General features: G+C 44.4%; 4 protein-coding genes across 5 annotated transcripts; 2 read left to right on the forward strand and 2 right to left on the reverse strand.

Annotated features, from left to right (window-relative positions):
* The first annotated feature begins 3,728 nt into the window (after positions 1-3,728).
* On the forward strand, positions 3,729-4,484 carry LOC115693325 (uncharacterized). Its single transcript, XM_030620306.2, has one exon. It carries the CDS (start codon positions 3,899-3,901, stop codon positions 4,346-4,348), a length of 450 nt encoding a protein of 149 aa, XP_030476166.1. The 5' UTR covers positions 3,729-3,898; the 3' UTR covers positions 4,349-4,484.
* A 642-nt stretch (positions 4,485-5,126) lies between these two features.
* LOC115693319 (oleosin G-like) lies at positions 5,127-6,571 on the reverse strand. Its single transcript, XM_030620287.2, has one exon. The coding sequence runs from the start codon at positions 5,874-5,876 to the stop codon at positions 5,370-5,372; it is 507 nt and encodes a 168-aa protein (XP_030476147.2). The 5' UTR covers positions 5,877-6,571; the 3' UTR covers positions 5,127-5,369.
* Positions 6,572-6,602: 31 nt separating this feature from the next.
* LOC115693309 (peptidyl-prolyl cis-trans isomerase CYP26-2, chloroplastic) lies at positions 6,603-8,168 on the forward strand. The gene is made up of 2 exons (XM_030620277.2): positions 6,603-7,630; positions 7,862-8,168. The coding sequence occupies exons 1-2, from the start codon at positions 6,741-6,743 to the stop codon at positions 7,962-7,964; spliced, it is 993 nt and encodes a 330-aa protein (XP_030476137.2). The 5' UTR covers positions 6,603-6,740; the 3' UTR covers positions 7,965-8,168.
* Positions 7,962-14,128, reverse strand: LOC115692037 (uncharacterized). 2 transcript variants are annotated; one of them, XM_030618788.2, is made up of 7 exons: positions 13,833-14,127; positions 13,041-13,269; positions 12,614-12,737; positions 12,179-12,519; positions 11,064-11,973; positions 8,733-8,932; positions 7,962-8,403 (listed from the first exon to the last, which is right to left on the reverse strand). In XM_030618788.2, the coding sequence occupies exons 1-7, from the start codon at positions 13,910-13,912 to the stop codon at positions 8,329-8,331; spliced, it is 1,959 nt and encodes a 652-aa protein (XP_030474648.2). In that variant the 5' UTR covers positions 13,913-14,127; the 3' UTR covers positions 7,962-8,328. The 2 variants fall into 2 exon arrangements, with proteins under 2 accessions (XP_030474648.2, XP_056170955.1); XM_056314980.1 differs by lacking the exons at positions 7,962-8,403; positions 8,733-8,932 and adding an exon at positions 10,239-10,492 and having other exon boundaries at positions 13,833-14,128.
* Between the last annotated feature and the right edge of the window lie 1,470 nt (positions 14,129-15,598).

Below are 15,598 nucleotides of genomic sequence, written 5' to 3' on the forward strand. Positions count from 1 at the left end.
GCGAGGCGGCTCGCCCAGAGGCAGCGAGGCTCGGCCTCGCCCAAATCTAGCGAGGCCGAGCCTCGCCGTCGCGACCACTGCGCGGCCGACGTCGCCGTGGGTCGCGACGGCGAGGCCGACCTCGCCGTCGCGACCCAGCTGCGAGGCTCGGCCTCGCCGGGCGAGGCCGAGCCTCGCCGTCTCCGGGCGAGCCGACCTCGCCGTCGCGACCGACGGCGAGGCTCGGCCTCGCCCGGATCTAGGCGAGGCCGCCTATGGGTTCCGTAGAAAAAAAAATTAAACAATTCAAAATATTATTAAAATATTATTTGGGAACAGAAATTTTGTGTAGTTACCAAACACATTTCTGTTCTTTTCTACTCTAGGAATAGAAATTTTGGACAGTTTATCAAACGCCTTCAAATACTCAGAAATTGTTTCCGGGCACAGAATAAAAAAAAATCATTTCTATTCAGAAATAGTTCCCGAGTACAGAATGGTATTCATGCGCACCCTAAGCAACGCTTGGTAGGTTCGATCGCTTCATCCTTAACGGCAATGGTTGTGACTGTACTGTAACTGTGTTATACTGCAATTTTTATATAATAAGCTCATGTAACGAGCGCCAGCATGGGCGGTCGCAACACTTATGTTTAGATGAGCAGATTCTTGAAAAAAGTAGTGTTAGGGTGCGCATGACAATGTTTCTATGCCGGGGAACTATTTCTACTCAGAAATGGTTTTTTTTTATTCTGTGTCCGGAAACAATTTCTAAGCATTTGAAGGTGTTTGGTAACTGTCCAAAATTTCTATGCTCGGGATAGAAAAGAACAGAAATGCGTTTGATAACTACACAAATTTTCTTTTTATTAATAATATTTTAATCATATTTTGAATTGTTTAATTTTTTTTTTCTTTCCACCCATTCTCTTCCTTGGCCATGGCCGTCGCCGAACGACCGGCCACGGCCCTGAGGCCGCAAGGCGTCACGGCCCTCGCCGGCCGCCGGCGGAGGCGAGGGTCCCCTTGCCGGCGAGGGCGAGGGCGAGGCTAGACCCTCGCCGCCTAGGCGGGCGGCTCGCCGTCGGTCATGGCGAGGTCGGCCTCGCCCGGATCGGGCGAGGTCGGCCTCGCCCATATCGCGGAGGCCGAGCCTCGCCGTGGGTCGCGACGGCGAGGCTCGGCCTCGCCCGGATCTGGCGAGGCCGAGCCTCGCCATCGCGACCCACGGCGAAGCCGACCTCGCCATCGGTCGCGACGGCGAGGTCGGCGAGGCTCGGCCTCGCCGGATCCGGGCGAGGCGACCTCACCGTCGCGACCCACGGCGAGGCTCGGCCTCGCCGTCTGGCGAGGCCGACCTCGCCATGACCGACGACGAGGGTCCCGGCCCTCGCCCTCACCGGCAAGGGGGACCCTCGCCTCCGCCGGCGGCCGGCGAGGGCCGTGATGCCCTCGCGGCCCTGGGCTGTGGCCGGTCGCCGGCGACGGGCCACAACCCAAGAAGAGCAACACAAAAAGAAGAAAACAAAAAAAAGAAAAAAATGTGCCCAGGAACAAAAAGTTTACCAAACGCATTTCTGTTCCCAAACTATTTCTGGGAGCAAAAGAACAGAAATTTTCACTGTTTGGTAGGCCCTTAGGGTCTGCATAGCAACGTTTCTGTTCTTAGAAATAATTTCTGATCAGAAATAGTTTTTTCTATTTCTATTTCTTGGAACAGTTTCTGAGCAAAAAATAACGTTTAGTAACTGCACAAAATTTCTATTCCTGGAATAGAAAAAAAATAGAAACGCGTTTAGGGCGCGAATGATCCATTTCTATTCCATGGACGAGTTTCTCCTTTTTGGGCTACCGGCGGAGGACGGCGGGTGGCAGTGGGGGGCGGAGGACGGTGGTCGGCGGCAGCAGAGGATGGCGGCCGGCGGCGGGAGGCAATGGAGCACGGCGGTCAGCAGCGGAGCACGGTGGCGTCGGGCGGCAGTGACGGTAGCGGGGGGCAGCGGCGGAGGGTGGCCATCGTCGGTCGATGGAGCACGGCAGCCGGTGGCGAAGGATGGCGGCCGATGGTGGGTGACCGCCGGCGTCAGGTGGCCAGTGGCCGAGGGCAGCTAGTGCCGAGTGGTGGTCGGCGTCGGGCGGTGGAGCACAATGGCCAGCGATGGAGGATGGCAGCCGATGGTGGGTGGCCGGCGGCGGCAGAGGACGGCGACCGATGGTGGGTGATCACCGGCGTCAGGTGGTTGGCGGGGGAAGGCGGCTAGCGCCGGGTGGCGGCCGGCGTCGGACGATGGAGCACGGCGGCCAGCTGTGGAGGACGGCGGCCAGTGGCGGGTGGACAAAAGTCGAGCGGCGGAGAATAGTGGTCGACGACAAGGCGGCCAGTGAGTGGGAGGCGGGCGGCGGCGGAAGGCGGGCGATCGGTGGCGGCGAAGGACAGCGAGAGGCGGCGGTAGGCGGGTTGCGGCCGATGGATTGTTTCTTGTTTTTAGAGGATTCTAAAAAAAAAATCGTTTCTTTTTTCTTGTTCCAGAAACAAGAAGCAGATTTTTTTTGCTTCTTGTTTCTGTTCCAAATCTATTTCAGAACACTTTTTTGTTCCAGAAACAAAAAAATAGATTTTTTTTACTAAACGGATTTCTGTTCTTTTTCTGTTCCGGAGAACAAAAGAACAGAAAAATAAAAAAATAGAAACGTTACTAAACAGACCCTTAGCAGCTATAAAGATCAGGAAACAAGAAGCTACCACCAAGCGTCCCCGGGTAGAAGACAAAGTCGGATCAAGCTTTTTGGAGATGATCTCTGTCAGTGGGAAAGATAAATGAGCGAAAGAAAGGCAGATGAGATAAGGGTGGTCCCAAAAACCTAAAGTTCGCAACTCAGCCACAAATTGAACTGTACCCACTACCCAAATTTGATGAAAAAGAATGGATAAGGCTTTATAGAACATGGAGGCCTTCATTCACTGACCCAACTACTCCTTCCATCCCCCTCTGATAAATGTCACAGCTCATAGTCCGTACGTTGAAGATGACAATCGCCTTGCCAGTTTGGACAAGAAAAGATATATTAAATGTTTTAATTCCACATTAAGAAAGTGCCCATTTAAGTTATTTTACTGTGCTAACCAAATCAGCCGGCACAAACCGTACTAACCGTATGAGTGTGCGGAGCCGACCTTATAATATCCCTGCATTCGTATACTGCTCGGTGTACTAAGAATAGCTACTAGTTTTGTGACCAATCTTGGTATATTGACATAAATTGGCAATATAAATCTCAGTATACCGAGCATATACATATTTCAAGATGGTTACTTACTTAAAAGTGAAATGACAGCACAACAATTGCCCTTTACTGCTCTCCCTTAACTTTTTTACTTCTCGTCATGACTTTGCACATCCAATGGCATCAAGAAAGCAACATAAGATCTGCCCAAAGACAAAGTACTATCTTCTCAGCACTTCAAAGTTCGGTTCAGCTTCATGCTGAAACATATAACCTTGTAAAATAGATCAATGATGACCCCCCATCATCATGAACCAGCTCATCACAGTTTAGAAGTTAAGCCAAATTCAACGATTCAAATGAGCTTCTGAATGATAAGCTCGAGAGATATTCAACTCACCGAAGTTTCCTAACATCTCCCCAAAATAAATTATTAATACAGCCTCACCAGAAGAAACATTATGAGAGGAATAATATAAATTAAGACTCTTGACTTGAAGCCCAGATATAGAAAAAGAGAGAAAGTATGAGAATGAGAAAGAAACAGCAAAGTGTTTGAAACCACCGGCTATAACCGGTGACCCAAACTAGGTACCAACTACCAGCAACTTGTATAAAATACGTGCGCACAAACACATCACTCATATTTTTAAACTCACAAGCATTCCAATCTTCCTTCCATTTCTCTCAAACCATGGCCCATGCGTCACAAGGCCACCACAGCTCGAGCTCGGCGAAGCGGCTGTCACTCAGCTTGCTCGTGTCCATGTCGGCCTTCATGGCCCTGTGCGCCAAGAAAGCGAGCCAAATCTCAAGAAAGCTCATCAAAGCCAAGCAAAAGAGTTCCAGATTCATGCCAAAATTACCATTAAGGAGTCCCGGCAAACAGGTCTTCATCAAGAAAATCACTGGAAGAAACAAGAAAAAGGCGGTCTACGACAAAAGAGATGACGGTGAGGAGGTCCCCGGAGACGGAGGGGTGTGGCAGAGGACGATCCTGATGGGGGATCGATGTCAGCCGCTGAACTTCTCCGGCGTAATTTACTACGATGAGAATGGCAACAGGCTGGACCAACTGCCGCCGAGATCGCCGCGCCACCTGGCGAGTCCCTTGCCGGGCTACCTCACAAATGCATTTACATAGAAGGACATGGTCACCAATAACTTATTATCTTTTCTCTCTTTTTTTCAGCGACTTTGCTTATGTTTATTGAATAGTTTCCATGAACAATCTGTAATATTCGTTGCTGTCAGTGTTATTTCATGCATTTTTGTTTGTATGGAAAGGCTAGGAAGGAAATGAAAACCCCAAAACTCTCCCAAGCTTTGAATCCAATAGGATTAAGGTGTCAATCTCAAAATCACCACCCACAACTATTCAGCTAATGAAGTTTCTCCTTCTTGGCTAACATTTCAGCTATCACTACCCCAGTTTTCTTTTTTGCTGTTCTCTTTTTTTGGAGTGTGTTGCATTTTTAGTTTATTTGAAAATGTGGTGTTATGTTCAGTCAGAGCCCCTTTCTCTACACAGATAAGATCCACCTAATATCATGTGCCATTGATTACGTGTCATGATATATAAGCTTTTGAGGCATCTACTTCATATATTAACCTACTCCAAGACAGACCTAGCCACCAACCCTCCAAACTAAATCCTATGCTATATGTATAGAGAAATAGATATTTGAATCTAATGGTTCTGGTTTAGAAATGGTCCCAGGGTTGAATGCAAAGAACAATTTTCAATCAATATTGAAAATAATTGAAGATTTAAGGCTTTAGCATGTCATAAATAAAAATACAAATCACAAAGCATAAGTAATCACTAATGCCACTCCAAAAGGAAAAGGAGAAGCTACTCTATATTCACAATAAAGAAAATCTCAAGCTTGAACAAAGCCAAATTATTAGCCAGTTCACAATTACACGAATTGTGGGACCATCATCCAACATTATGCATTTCCATATAAAGTGAAAAGGAGAAGAGAACCTCAAAAGAGGACAAAAATTCGTACAAACACCAAAGCCAAAGCGAACTTAAGGAAGCTGAAAATGCAAAAGTGATGATAGAAATGAACTATAACAAAAGTCTAAGATTGCCACTCCATCAAATTCCAAATATATATAGTCCCACTCTCTCTCTCTCTCTCTCTCTCCTCACGTGCTCATGCCCCGGGAGCCACATCTTTCAACTTGCTATGCAAATACCCACCATACTCTCTGGCATAGTCCTTCACGTGGCGGGCCGTGTCATAGATCCGGTTCCGCGCGTAGTCGGCCCGGTCCGACCCGGGCGGGTGGAACCCGCGGAAGTACCTGTACAGCCACGACAATCCGGCCAAGGCCGTGATGCCGAACCCGCAGACGGACAACAACCCCACGGCCGTCACGAACAGGGCCACGCCGAGCGGGACCCATATTGGGCTTGAGATGATGATGATAGGCGTGAACAGAATCAGGCCAATCACGATGCCGGTCACCGTGAGGCCGGTGAGGAGGACCAAGATGCCTCCAGAGACGAGGAGGCTGAGGAAGCCTAGGAGTTGGGCGGAGTTCGGCGCATTCTCGTGGAGCTTCTGGAGGAAGTCACCGCCAGGGATGGCGGCCGGAGCGGCGGCAGGGGGTCTTGGGGCTCTCTGGACTTGGGCTGGGCTGGAGTGACGATCAGCCATTGATCTGAGTGGATGATATTAGGAGCTCAAGGAGGTGAAGATGCGTGAAATCAGTGGCTGGGTGAGTCAAAAAGTGTTGAAGGGCTATAGCGGAAGAGTTAGGGTTTTGGGAGACAGGTGTTGAGTTGATGCTACTTTGTTGGGAGGGAAGACATGCAAAGCGACACGTGGAGCGCAGAAGCATGCAGTTTAGAAAACCTAGACTTGGTTAAAAGTGCATCTATTGGGCATCTTTCCGTTAGGTCAGTGAGCCATGTTAAGCTCCATTTGGTTGAGATTTTGGTGGTGAATTTGGCAGGCAATATAGGGATTGCTTGATATTGGTATTGCGATTACCATTTGTGAGGAGTTGTCTAACTGGATTAAAATGTTTGGTATGAAAGCGTTGGATTGAGCTCACCTGATTTGTGGAAACGGGACGAGCTCGAGTGATTTCTTTACTGCGTCTGTTTGCTAAGGTGAGTTAAACCTATGTGAGCACACTTACTAGGACTTTCATTGCAAATCCACGGGGGCAAACTTTCTACAAAACTAGGTAAGAAAGGGTTCGCCAGGCGAAAACTATTGGAGTCTTTCCACTTTCGGCAATCTCGTGAGATTCTGAGTGAAGGCTCTCTTTACACTTCGCTTGCTGACCATAAGTTTGCTTGGCTAAATTTTCTTTTCAAGAGTCCGGAGATGGAATGCTCTATGGCCATGAACGTATTTTGCGGCCCACAATAGACGCAGATTGGAGCATTTGATTGGCTTCTCATCCTTTTTCTTATCCACAACCTTTTCAACCTCATAGGAATCAAAAAAACTTGCCCAAATTTGCCTAGAGAGATTGAGACACCCCTAGATTGCAAATTACAATCAGTAAAGATGCTCCACAAGCCAAAAGTGCTTCCGTCCTCCTCTCAACTTCTTCATTCCCCCACCTTACGTCAAATCCAAAACACTCTCATTGCTCCATCTCCTCCAATCACAAAGCAAACCCATCTCAAGCTCTCGCGCAGAGACCTTGCTTTATGTGCTAACTCTTCTTTACTGCTTCTCTTGGGCTCTCAGACACTCCAACCACTCAACCCCACCAAGGCACTAGCAGAAGAAATCCCACCAGAGGCAGAGACCAACACTATTGATGAGAAACCAGAGAACCAGAGCAGTGGCAACACAGGCTGCACCAACAAAGTCCCAACAAAGAAAGCATTTCTCGACATATCCATCGATGGGGACCCAGCAGGACGGATTGTCATCGGGTTGTACGGAGACGATGCCCCCGTGGGAACAGCAAGATTCAGCAACCTCGTCAGTGGAGCTGCGGGGATCACATACAGACGGAAAGAGTTCGTAAAGATCATGCCCAGCTATGTACAACATGGCGGGGTGAGATCATATGGTGTGGATGCTGAGATCGCAAAGAGAACAGGCAGTGATTTGACAAACCCGAGTTTGGTGCAAGAGTGGGAGAGAGAGAATGGTAAATGTCTGGGGACCAAGAATTTGGCTGGAACAATAGGAATAATTGTGAGGGATCCATCGAAACCACCTCCAAAGTTGAAGTTGGTCGCGAGGAAGGGGAAGCTAGAGATCAACGAAGAGGAGGTTGGAATCGAACCAAATGGGACCGAGTTTGTGATGTCCATTAAGGACTCACCAGAACTTGATGCTTCGGCTCTAGTGGTTGGCAGAGTTTTGGAGGGTATGGAGGTTGTTAAAAGGATAGGCCAGGTGAAAACTGTGCAAGAAAATACCAGCTCTCCTTATTTCAGGTGAGTTCTTCACGGAGGAAGATTTTGTTCTTTTCATTTGGAGACAATCAGTAGAAGTTAGATTTCAGAAGTAGGGCATGTTGACTTAAAGTGCAAGCACATAAGACACTCCTAAAATAATCACTACCTGATGCCTGAGTAAGAACTTGATGCGCTGATTTGGTTTACTCAAGTCAAATTCATTAAGAGGTATGCTTTACTAGGATGACAATGCTTCAAATTGGTTGGCAGGGTTGCCAAGCTGATCGGAGATAAACGGGCTGTTGTAGCAGAAAGAGGCTTCAACCGGCCATACTCCAAGGTGCAAGTCACAAACTGTGGTCTGCTGGAGTGAGGAACGCAAGTAGCAAAATTTTTTGTCACCCGCACTTTTTTCTAGAGGCGAAAGTTCACTCGTGTAAAAGAATATTTTCTTTTGCTACTTTAATAGCCGAAAAAATTAAAAGCACAAAAATACAGGGCTAAGGTAAAGACATTTAAGCACTCAATTTGACTTTGGGCTAGACCAAGAAATGATATTCAGCAAGCATTTCATCTATGTTTGCCAAGAGCAGCACCTCCAATTTTGAGCATGCATAAGAAATGATAAGAACCTTTCTGGAGTGACCTGCTGATGCTTCCCGAAATTAACCCATGGATTGACGGCACTCCGTCCTCACCATATAATCTTCCAAAATTGATCTGCCAATGCTCAGGACTTAGCTTGAACCATGAGTGGACTTCATTCGTTTTGATGTGAAAAGCCTCCTCACTGAGGTGACTGGATCATCCACCTGCACAAATAAATAAGAAACATGATGAACATTATCAGAAACACAGAATTGGAAATTAAGCTTGTAGAGATTACAGCTCCCAGATGATCAGGACCCCCGTTTAGTAACATAAGCAATGGGCACTTGACCCTGTCCTTTACTACCTGAATTCCAGTTAGCTCTTCTGGTTGTTTCTTTGTTAGAGTGTGTGTGCGCGCGCGCGCGCGAGAGAGAGAGAGAGAGAGATGTTTTCAAAAGCTTAGAAAGGTGCACAATATTACCACTTGACCTTCTTGCAAAAAGTTAAACCACAGAAAGTTTTATAGTAGAGCAATAGTAGTCATAAGTACCTTAATAAAGGAATCCGATGAAGGAGATCTTGTAGTTACAGAATTAGAATCATCCTTTTCACGGTTTAAGGCGGATAGAGTGTGTTGCCATCCCGGCATAGCACTACCAGTTGATGAAATCCATGGACAAAAATGTCTATGCTGTCTGAGTGGATCAAACTGCATGCCTTCATCCAGTGATTGGTGCTTGGTAATCTTTTCTGAGATAACAACGAAGAACCGATGAAAAGAGTCCAACGATCAAGTGAGGTAGTAGGAAGGAAATCAAGATTATGACACAGATGCTCACTGTCATAGAGTAATAAGACTAACAACAGGGCAGTTGTTTCATATTTCATAAAGGAAGAAAAGATTGCAAGTCAGAGAACAGTAGAGTAACCCTGCAATGCATTTCCATTATCTCCCCTAACCAGAAGGTAAATAATCTTGAAGATACTGATGGCTTGAGATCGCCACAGATTTTGTTCTATAGTAATGGTAAAAAATGAAATTCTTCAGTATCTGGATGACCCTGTTGCACTACCAATCTAAGTGAGTTCAGCTAAATTACACAATTCTTAATCAAACTTGCCAATCATGCTTCCCCAGATGGCACCAGAACATAAAAGGCTAGCACAATCGTATACCTAAGATCATCAGTCATTATTCTCAACCTGACCCTGGGAAACAGCACTTTACAAAATTTAAAGGAAATGTAAATGCGAGTTAGTTGCTGGACACGTGTTATCTCTCCATCAGGCTTCTCAGATACACTCTCAAGTGCTTAGAAGAACCTTTGCATCTACAATGTTGTTCTGATTAGCTACACACACAAACACCTCCATGGCACAAAGTTACACAAGATGCATCAATTGGCTGTCGTACTGTAGCACGAAAAATTTTCTACAGGTCACCATCTACTGTGATCACAAAAATAATGCAAATCATATAAATATCCACCTTATCAGTGCCTCTCGTTTTAATCTCTACATGATCTAGTTCAACCTTCAACGGGATTCTTTGATAGAAAATCAATCGAAAGCATCTACCATTTAGACAAATCAGACCGCAAAAGAACAGTTAATTATCTGAAAAGGCTTTTAGCCTAGAACATAGTTTGTAATTGGTGGAGATTAAGCACTTAATAGGGTCAATTTTATACCCCATACACATGATTAGTAGCACAGGCTATCAGTCATGCTTTTGTTGAGGTAAGTTCTAATCTCCACCTGATCAAGTTACATGTTGCACAACTTACACCTCAGTAACTTGAGTCAAAAGGAGGAAATCCAAAGTGCTTGTAGAGAGATGTACCAGGAAACCTACAGGGTTCCACTTGGGGTTTGCTCTCCCTTGGTGCCCTACAGTGAATTTCTATTTGCCTATCCCAAAGAATAGAAAAGACTGTCCATATTCCTTTATCCTTACTATTGACATAGAATCAAGCATCAACTAAGACAATGCAGAAGTCACTTGAATGAGAATGTATTAATCAACACGCAGAATGAAAATGTCGACAGACGAATATTTGCGAAGAGTCTTTTCACTTCATTTTCCCAAAATTGAAACTGAAAAACTCGTACCAATTCTTTTGCACAGAAAAGACTTATTAAAATCTGGTGAAGCTGTAAATTCCACCCAAATTTCTTATAGGTCACACCAACTATGCCATAAGTTAGCCAATCTGATGTGGTTGAGCTTCATAAATCATCATGCATTGACCTTGTTTTGTCAAAATTGACGGTCAGGCGTACAAGAACCGCAGTCTGTATACTGGCATCCTTAAACAGGAAGAACCAATCAAATCAAATTATCATGCACCACAGCAAGTAAACCTTCAATCAAATTATCTATGTGATCCTGCTACCATCATTAGAACCTGAAGCGTTACAAATTCACCACCAGGTATGACCTACCAAGAAGAGGAACCCTTTCCCAATCAAGACCTAATGGTACACACACTTAAATACATCCATTTAAAATTATTCCTTTTTTTTAGCAGTCTATCTATGCACATGCACATTCCTTTTTTTGCAACCCGTGGACTCCAGGATACTTTTTCATTCATTCTCAAGCATGACTACAGCCATTCTTTGGCTGAATAAGACCACAACAGTTTAAACACGATGATTTTGATACACCATGAGTTAGAACTGTCTGATGATCCATCAACTTTTTTGCCTATACATTCCAAAAGCAAGTGCAGATGGGGAAACTTTTCCATGAGTTAGCATTATTTTAATTACAAAACAAATGTGATAATGCAGTTTTTAATCTTTTCGAAACACAGAAAAGCTCATCTCCCAGCAATACAGTCTGAAAGCTAAGAGAACAAGAGAGAATATCATTTACCTGCAGTAGAGGCTACTAATTCTTTATTTGCATGAACTCCATTTTCATTATCATCTCCATGCCCTTCCTGGCAACTAGATTCGGTGGAAAATTGAGTTTGCACTTTAAAGCATGTCTGTTCTTCTCCATAGTTCTCAGCATGGGGAACCAATGGAACTTCTTGACTGCACAAAGTAACTGATTCTGACGTTCCTTGGGCATCAATTCCACCTGTTACAGAAATGTCAGGATTCAAAGGAGGCTGCTTATCACTTGTACACCTATCGGTCTCTTCTGCGCTTTCATTATTTTTCTCACACAAAGTTGTTCTCTCTAAATGCGACTGATTCTCAGCTCGAACAGAATATAGGCGACCTCTAAGATCAGAATCAGAAGACAACCGAGCAATAATACTCCTGCCAATTATAGGCAAAGAAATTGTAGCTTTGAAGTTCTGCTGTGTTGGAGGTGGACCCCCTGCAATACTCAAGTTCAAGTTTGACGATATCTCATTTGAAGGAGTTTGGCTATTTGATGTTGTGGTCAAGACACTGGTCCTAATATCAGTCTGGTCTCCTTGGACCGATTCATGGGTACTGGAATTCTTCCCATCATCAAGTTCCGCAAACCCAACCAGTCTTAATATCTCCAAGGGTCGAGGTACTGCGGAGAAAGCCCACAATCCAACGCTGGCACCACAAAGTTTGCATTCCAGAACCACAGATTGAGGATCGGATAATGAGTCTTTTGAATTTCTATCGTTTCCATTTGCCCCTGCAGTATTATCTTTCCCTGTAGAATCAATACAGATAAGTGTGCTCTCTTTATTGGAAATTCTACATGGTGAATCCGAAATATTGGTGTCCTTGCCGATAACCATGTACGGCAATGAGCGAGGCTCCCAGCCACATAAACTTATGAGTTTCATTGCCTGCATGTCGATTGGGAGAAGTAGTTACTATCAAAAGTACACACATGCACAGATAGAGAGAGAAACAGCTAGCAAGGAATTAGCAATAAAGTTACTGAGCCAAAAGGAGTACACCAAATATAATCTAGACACAACAATAACACTCAAACCCCCTTCTCCCTTCCCCGAAATAGAAAGAACAAAATAAGAAGGGAATGACTCTGACCTGGTAATACAGGATAGCAGAGTCCTGATCATATCCATCTCCAGTGTATTTTGCCAAAGACAAGCCAGGAGACACGTTACCACACTTCAACATAGAAAAATCTCGAAGAAAATTTTCCATTTGAGGGCTTGTCATCGATTTAACAGCTGAGGACGATATGACGGGAAGCGCCGATAATTGTACAAGAGATATATAACGATGCTTAAATTGATTAACCAAAACTGGAGGTGGTGTGGGAGGAAACTGAGCCAGAGATTCATCACAGGCATTGTTGGTCCATGGGCAGAGTAATTTATGCCCATTGTCCAACTTTAAGCTGAATACCAGAGCTGCCTTCTCAACTGCGATGGATGAAAGTACCGAGAGATAATATACAAGGCCACAAATTGTTAGGTTCAACTAAACTAAAAAGCGAACAGAAACAAAAAACAAAACCTTGCTCCCGTGACCAAGATGATGGTGTTGAAAAAAGTACCCGTGCTCCACATGCTTCACATGCTATAATATCCATATCAACATTAACCCAGCCTCTTCTAGCACAATTTACAGCACTTACAGCCTAAAATGCAAGAAAAAGCATAGTCAACTTTTGCGAGAGGAGAAAAGATTACAGAGTAAAAGGAAAGCTATCAAATTTTCTCTACTTATGCAAAGTTTCTTAGAAGAACAGCAGTAAGCCACCAAATCTTCTCGCCTTGTACAAAGTTTCTTACAAGAAACAGCAGAAAGTCACTTCTCACAAAGACCCACATAGGACAAGCACTTCAGGAGCGCAACATCAATAAGAACAGTTACACTTGATTCAACGGATGCAAAACACAAAACTGTCAGCCAATGGAAAAACTAGATGTCACTTCAGAACCTTAGGTTTAGCGAACCATGTCATGGACTTGAATGTGGACAATCTCCTCATAAGATCACCACGATCCCACGGTCTGCATTCTGGAGCTTGGGACGATCCAGCTGGGGGCCGCGAAACCTGAACCTCGCTTTCCACATCGACTCCCGATTGGGGATCCACTAATGCTAATGCTAATGCAGAAGCCGGATTTGGACGCTTCCTTCCCCTCGACGATTGCGAACCAGGCGAACTGACAATCGGGCAATCGAAAATCAGAATCTTGTCGACTCTCACTATAACCAAAAACGAAATGAGGACAAACGCGACGTCTCTCTCCTTCTCGAGAGCACAAATGAATTTCAGAATTTCTCTCATTGCCAATGTACAGAGAACAAGCACAAATACGAAGCCACCCTAAATTCCAAATTTCAAACACCAAATCGCCCACGACTCAAGCACCCTGCAATTCAAATACGCAGCAGCAGCAGCAGCAACTAATGAATCACATCGCATTTAACGCCTATTTCCTCAAGCATTCGATTCGGGCGCGGCAAAGAAAAAGGGTGTAAAGTGCAAGGATGGACAAGACAACCTGGGTAAATTCTATCCGAACGAGATTTCGCCATCTTCATTTTTCTTCGCAGACGAAACAAAAAAAAAAACAAAAAAGAAGCGAAAGACTAAATCTCCATTCCTATACGATTGATTATGCAGCGATTCCAAGCTCGACCCCCGAAGCCGTAAGAAAGAAAAAAGCGGGAAAGGCGAGAATTAGGGCAAACGGTGAGGCTTGTAGGCATGTGGGGCAAGAACCTGGAAGACGGGGTAGCGGGAGGAGAGTGGAACAGCTTGTCCATGATCGAGTGGAACCTCTTCTCCGGATCCTCCCCCATCCCACGATCCTCCTCTCGCCTCCTCGTTCTCTTCTCTCTCTCTCTCTCGACTCGACCCTCTCTTCTTACAGGACCATTCGACGAACTCCAACTGCTCGGTTTTGCAGAGAAGTGACTGTCGCTCGCTTAACGCGTGAGGAAGCTTCCGAGAGTCCGAGACGCGAAGACAAAGCATGAGCGCTGAGGCGGGTTCCGCTGCTGCGGAGCCTCTGATGCTTTGAGATGTGTCGCCTCGCCTGCGAGTCACGTGACGAGTTTCGGCTAGGCAAATTTTACGTTGGGAAAATCACACAGACAGTTTCTGAACTTTAGCCAAACGTGCATTTTGATCCCGAACTTTTAATTTATTGATATAGTCCTAAACTTTAATTTAATGTGGATGTGATTCCTGAACTTTTAATTTGTTGATGTCATTCTGAACTTTTGAGTACATGTTCATTAGTCCTCGAACTATATGAAAATGTTGATGCGATCCTTTCCATTAATTCAAGTTCGGGGACTACATTGAACATTTTCATATAGTTCAGGGACTGAATTGAACATGTACCAAAAGTTCAGGGATGACATTGAACAAATTAAAAGTTCAGGGACCACATTGAACATTAGCTTAAAGTTCAAGGACTACATTAAACAAATTAAAAGTTTATGGACCAAATTGCACATTGGACCAAAGTTCAGGGACTGTTTATATCGTTATCCCTTTTACGTTCGGGGGAGAGGTGGAAAATGAAAATCGAGAGGGGGCGAAAAATGAGACTGCGTCGAAAGTTTAGGGGGCAATATGAAAAGGCCCTGATAATGAAAATGCGGGATAAGTGGTACCGGAAGTCTAAAAACTTGTCACGAAGATGCAATCAAGTCCTAAAACTTTCAAAAAATTATAACGAAGCACTAAAATTTGTCACGGAAATATAATCGAGTCTTAAAATTTTCAAAAAATGCAATGAAGTACTAAAACTTATTATAAAAGTGCAATCAAATTCTAAAACTTCGAGAATAAGTGCAATCAATAGAAAAACTTGATTGCAACTTACAAGTCGATAAATTTCAAGACTTGATTGCTCTTTTTGAAAATTTTAGTATTACAATGCACTTATCCCTAAAAATGTCACGAGAGTAGAGTTCTACGCTTGGTTTGACACCATTGATGGAACTCACAATGTCTTTGGTAGAGTCTAACCGAACCGGTAAAAATAATTAGACTCCTTTTAAATGTATGATATTCGGTTATTTTTCGGTCAATAAATTCTCATGGCACGAAGTTATACGAAAATAGATCTTTACGAATTCCTTGTTATTAATGACCCATGCTCAATTGAACTTAAAAGATAGATTTGGTATCGTGATTATCATGCGGGAAAAAAAAAGGTAAATAAAGAAAGAGAATCCAAATAACATTAAAGAAAATAATGATAAATCGTGATCCTCCACGCGTATTTTAACATATACACAGTATTTGCTTCTAAACACTTTTTGCTCCTTACACGTTCTTTTGAAATCGACTCCTACGTAGAAATATATGTTCGTCAAGTGATGTCACTACTCTATCATTTTACCTAGGGAGGGGTATGCAACTAGACTGGATTTATCCAGAAACCGGATCGGATCAACCGAAAAGCAGGTTCAAAAACCGGTTCCTGTTTAAACCGGTTTGCAAACCGGTTCCCAGTTCCAAGTGAAGACCCA

This window comes from Syzygium oleosum, unplaced genomic scaffold (assembly GCF_021117445.2).
Source record: "Syzygium oleosum isolate NSW1041296 unplaced genomic scaffold, Sole_v2.1 Sole_v2.09, whole genome shotgun sequence".
NCBI classification, from domain to species: Eukaryota; Viridiplantae; Streptophyta; class Magnoliopsida; order Myrtales; family Myrtaceae; genus Syzygium; species Syzygium oleosum.

Coding starts and splice junctions, on each gene's coding strand:
- LOC115693325 (XM_030620306.2), top strand. CDS start 3,899: ATGGCCCATGCGTCACAAGGCCACCACAGCTCGAGCTCGGCGAAGCGG.
- LOC115693319 (XM_030620287.2), bottom strand. CDS start 5,876: ATGGCTGATCGTCACTCCAGCCCAGCCCAAGTCCAGAGAGCCCCAAGA.
- LOC115693309 (XM_030620277.2), top strand. CDS start 6,741: ATGCTCCACAAGCCAAAAGTGCTTCCGTCCTCCTCTCAACTTCTTCAT. Junction 7,631..7,861: donor ACCAGCTCTCCTTATTTCAG/GTGAGTTCTTCA, acceptor ATTGGTTGGCAG/GGTTGCCAAGCTGATCGGAG.
- LOC115692037 (XM_030618788.2), bottom strand. CDS start 13,912: ATGGGGGAGGATCCGGAGAAGAGGTTCCACTCGATCATGGACAAGCTG. Junction 13,270..13,832: donor CCCGCTACCCCGTCTTCCAG/GTTCTTGCCCCA, acceptor CCCGATTGTCAG/TTCGCCTGGTTCGCAATCGT. Junction 11,974..12,178: donor CTGCTATCCTGTATTACCAG/GTCAGAGTCATT, acceptor ATCGACATGCAG/GCAATGAAACTCATAAGTTT.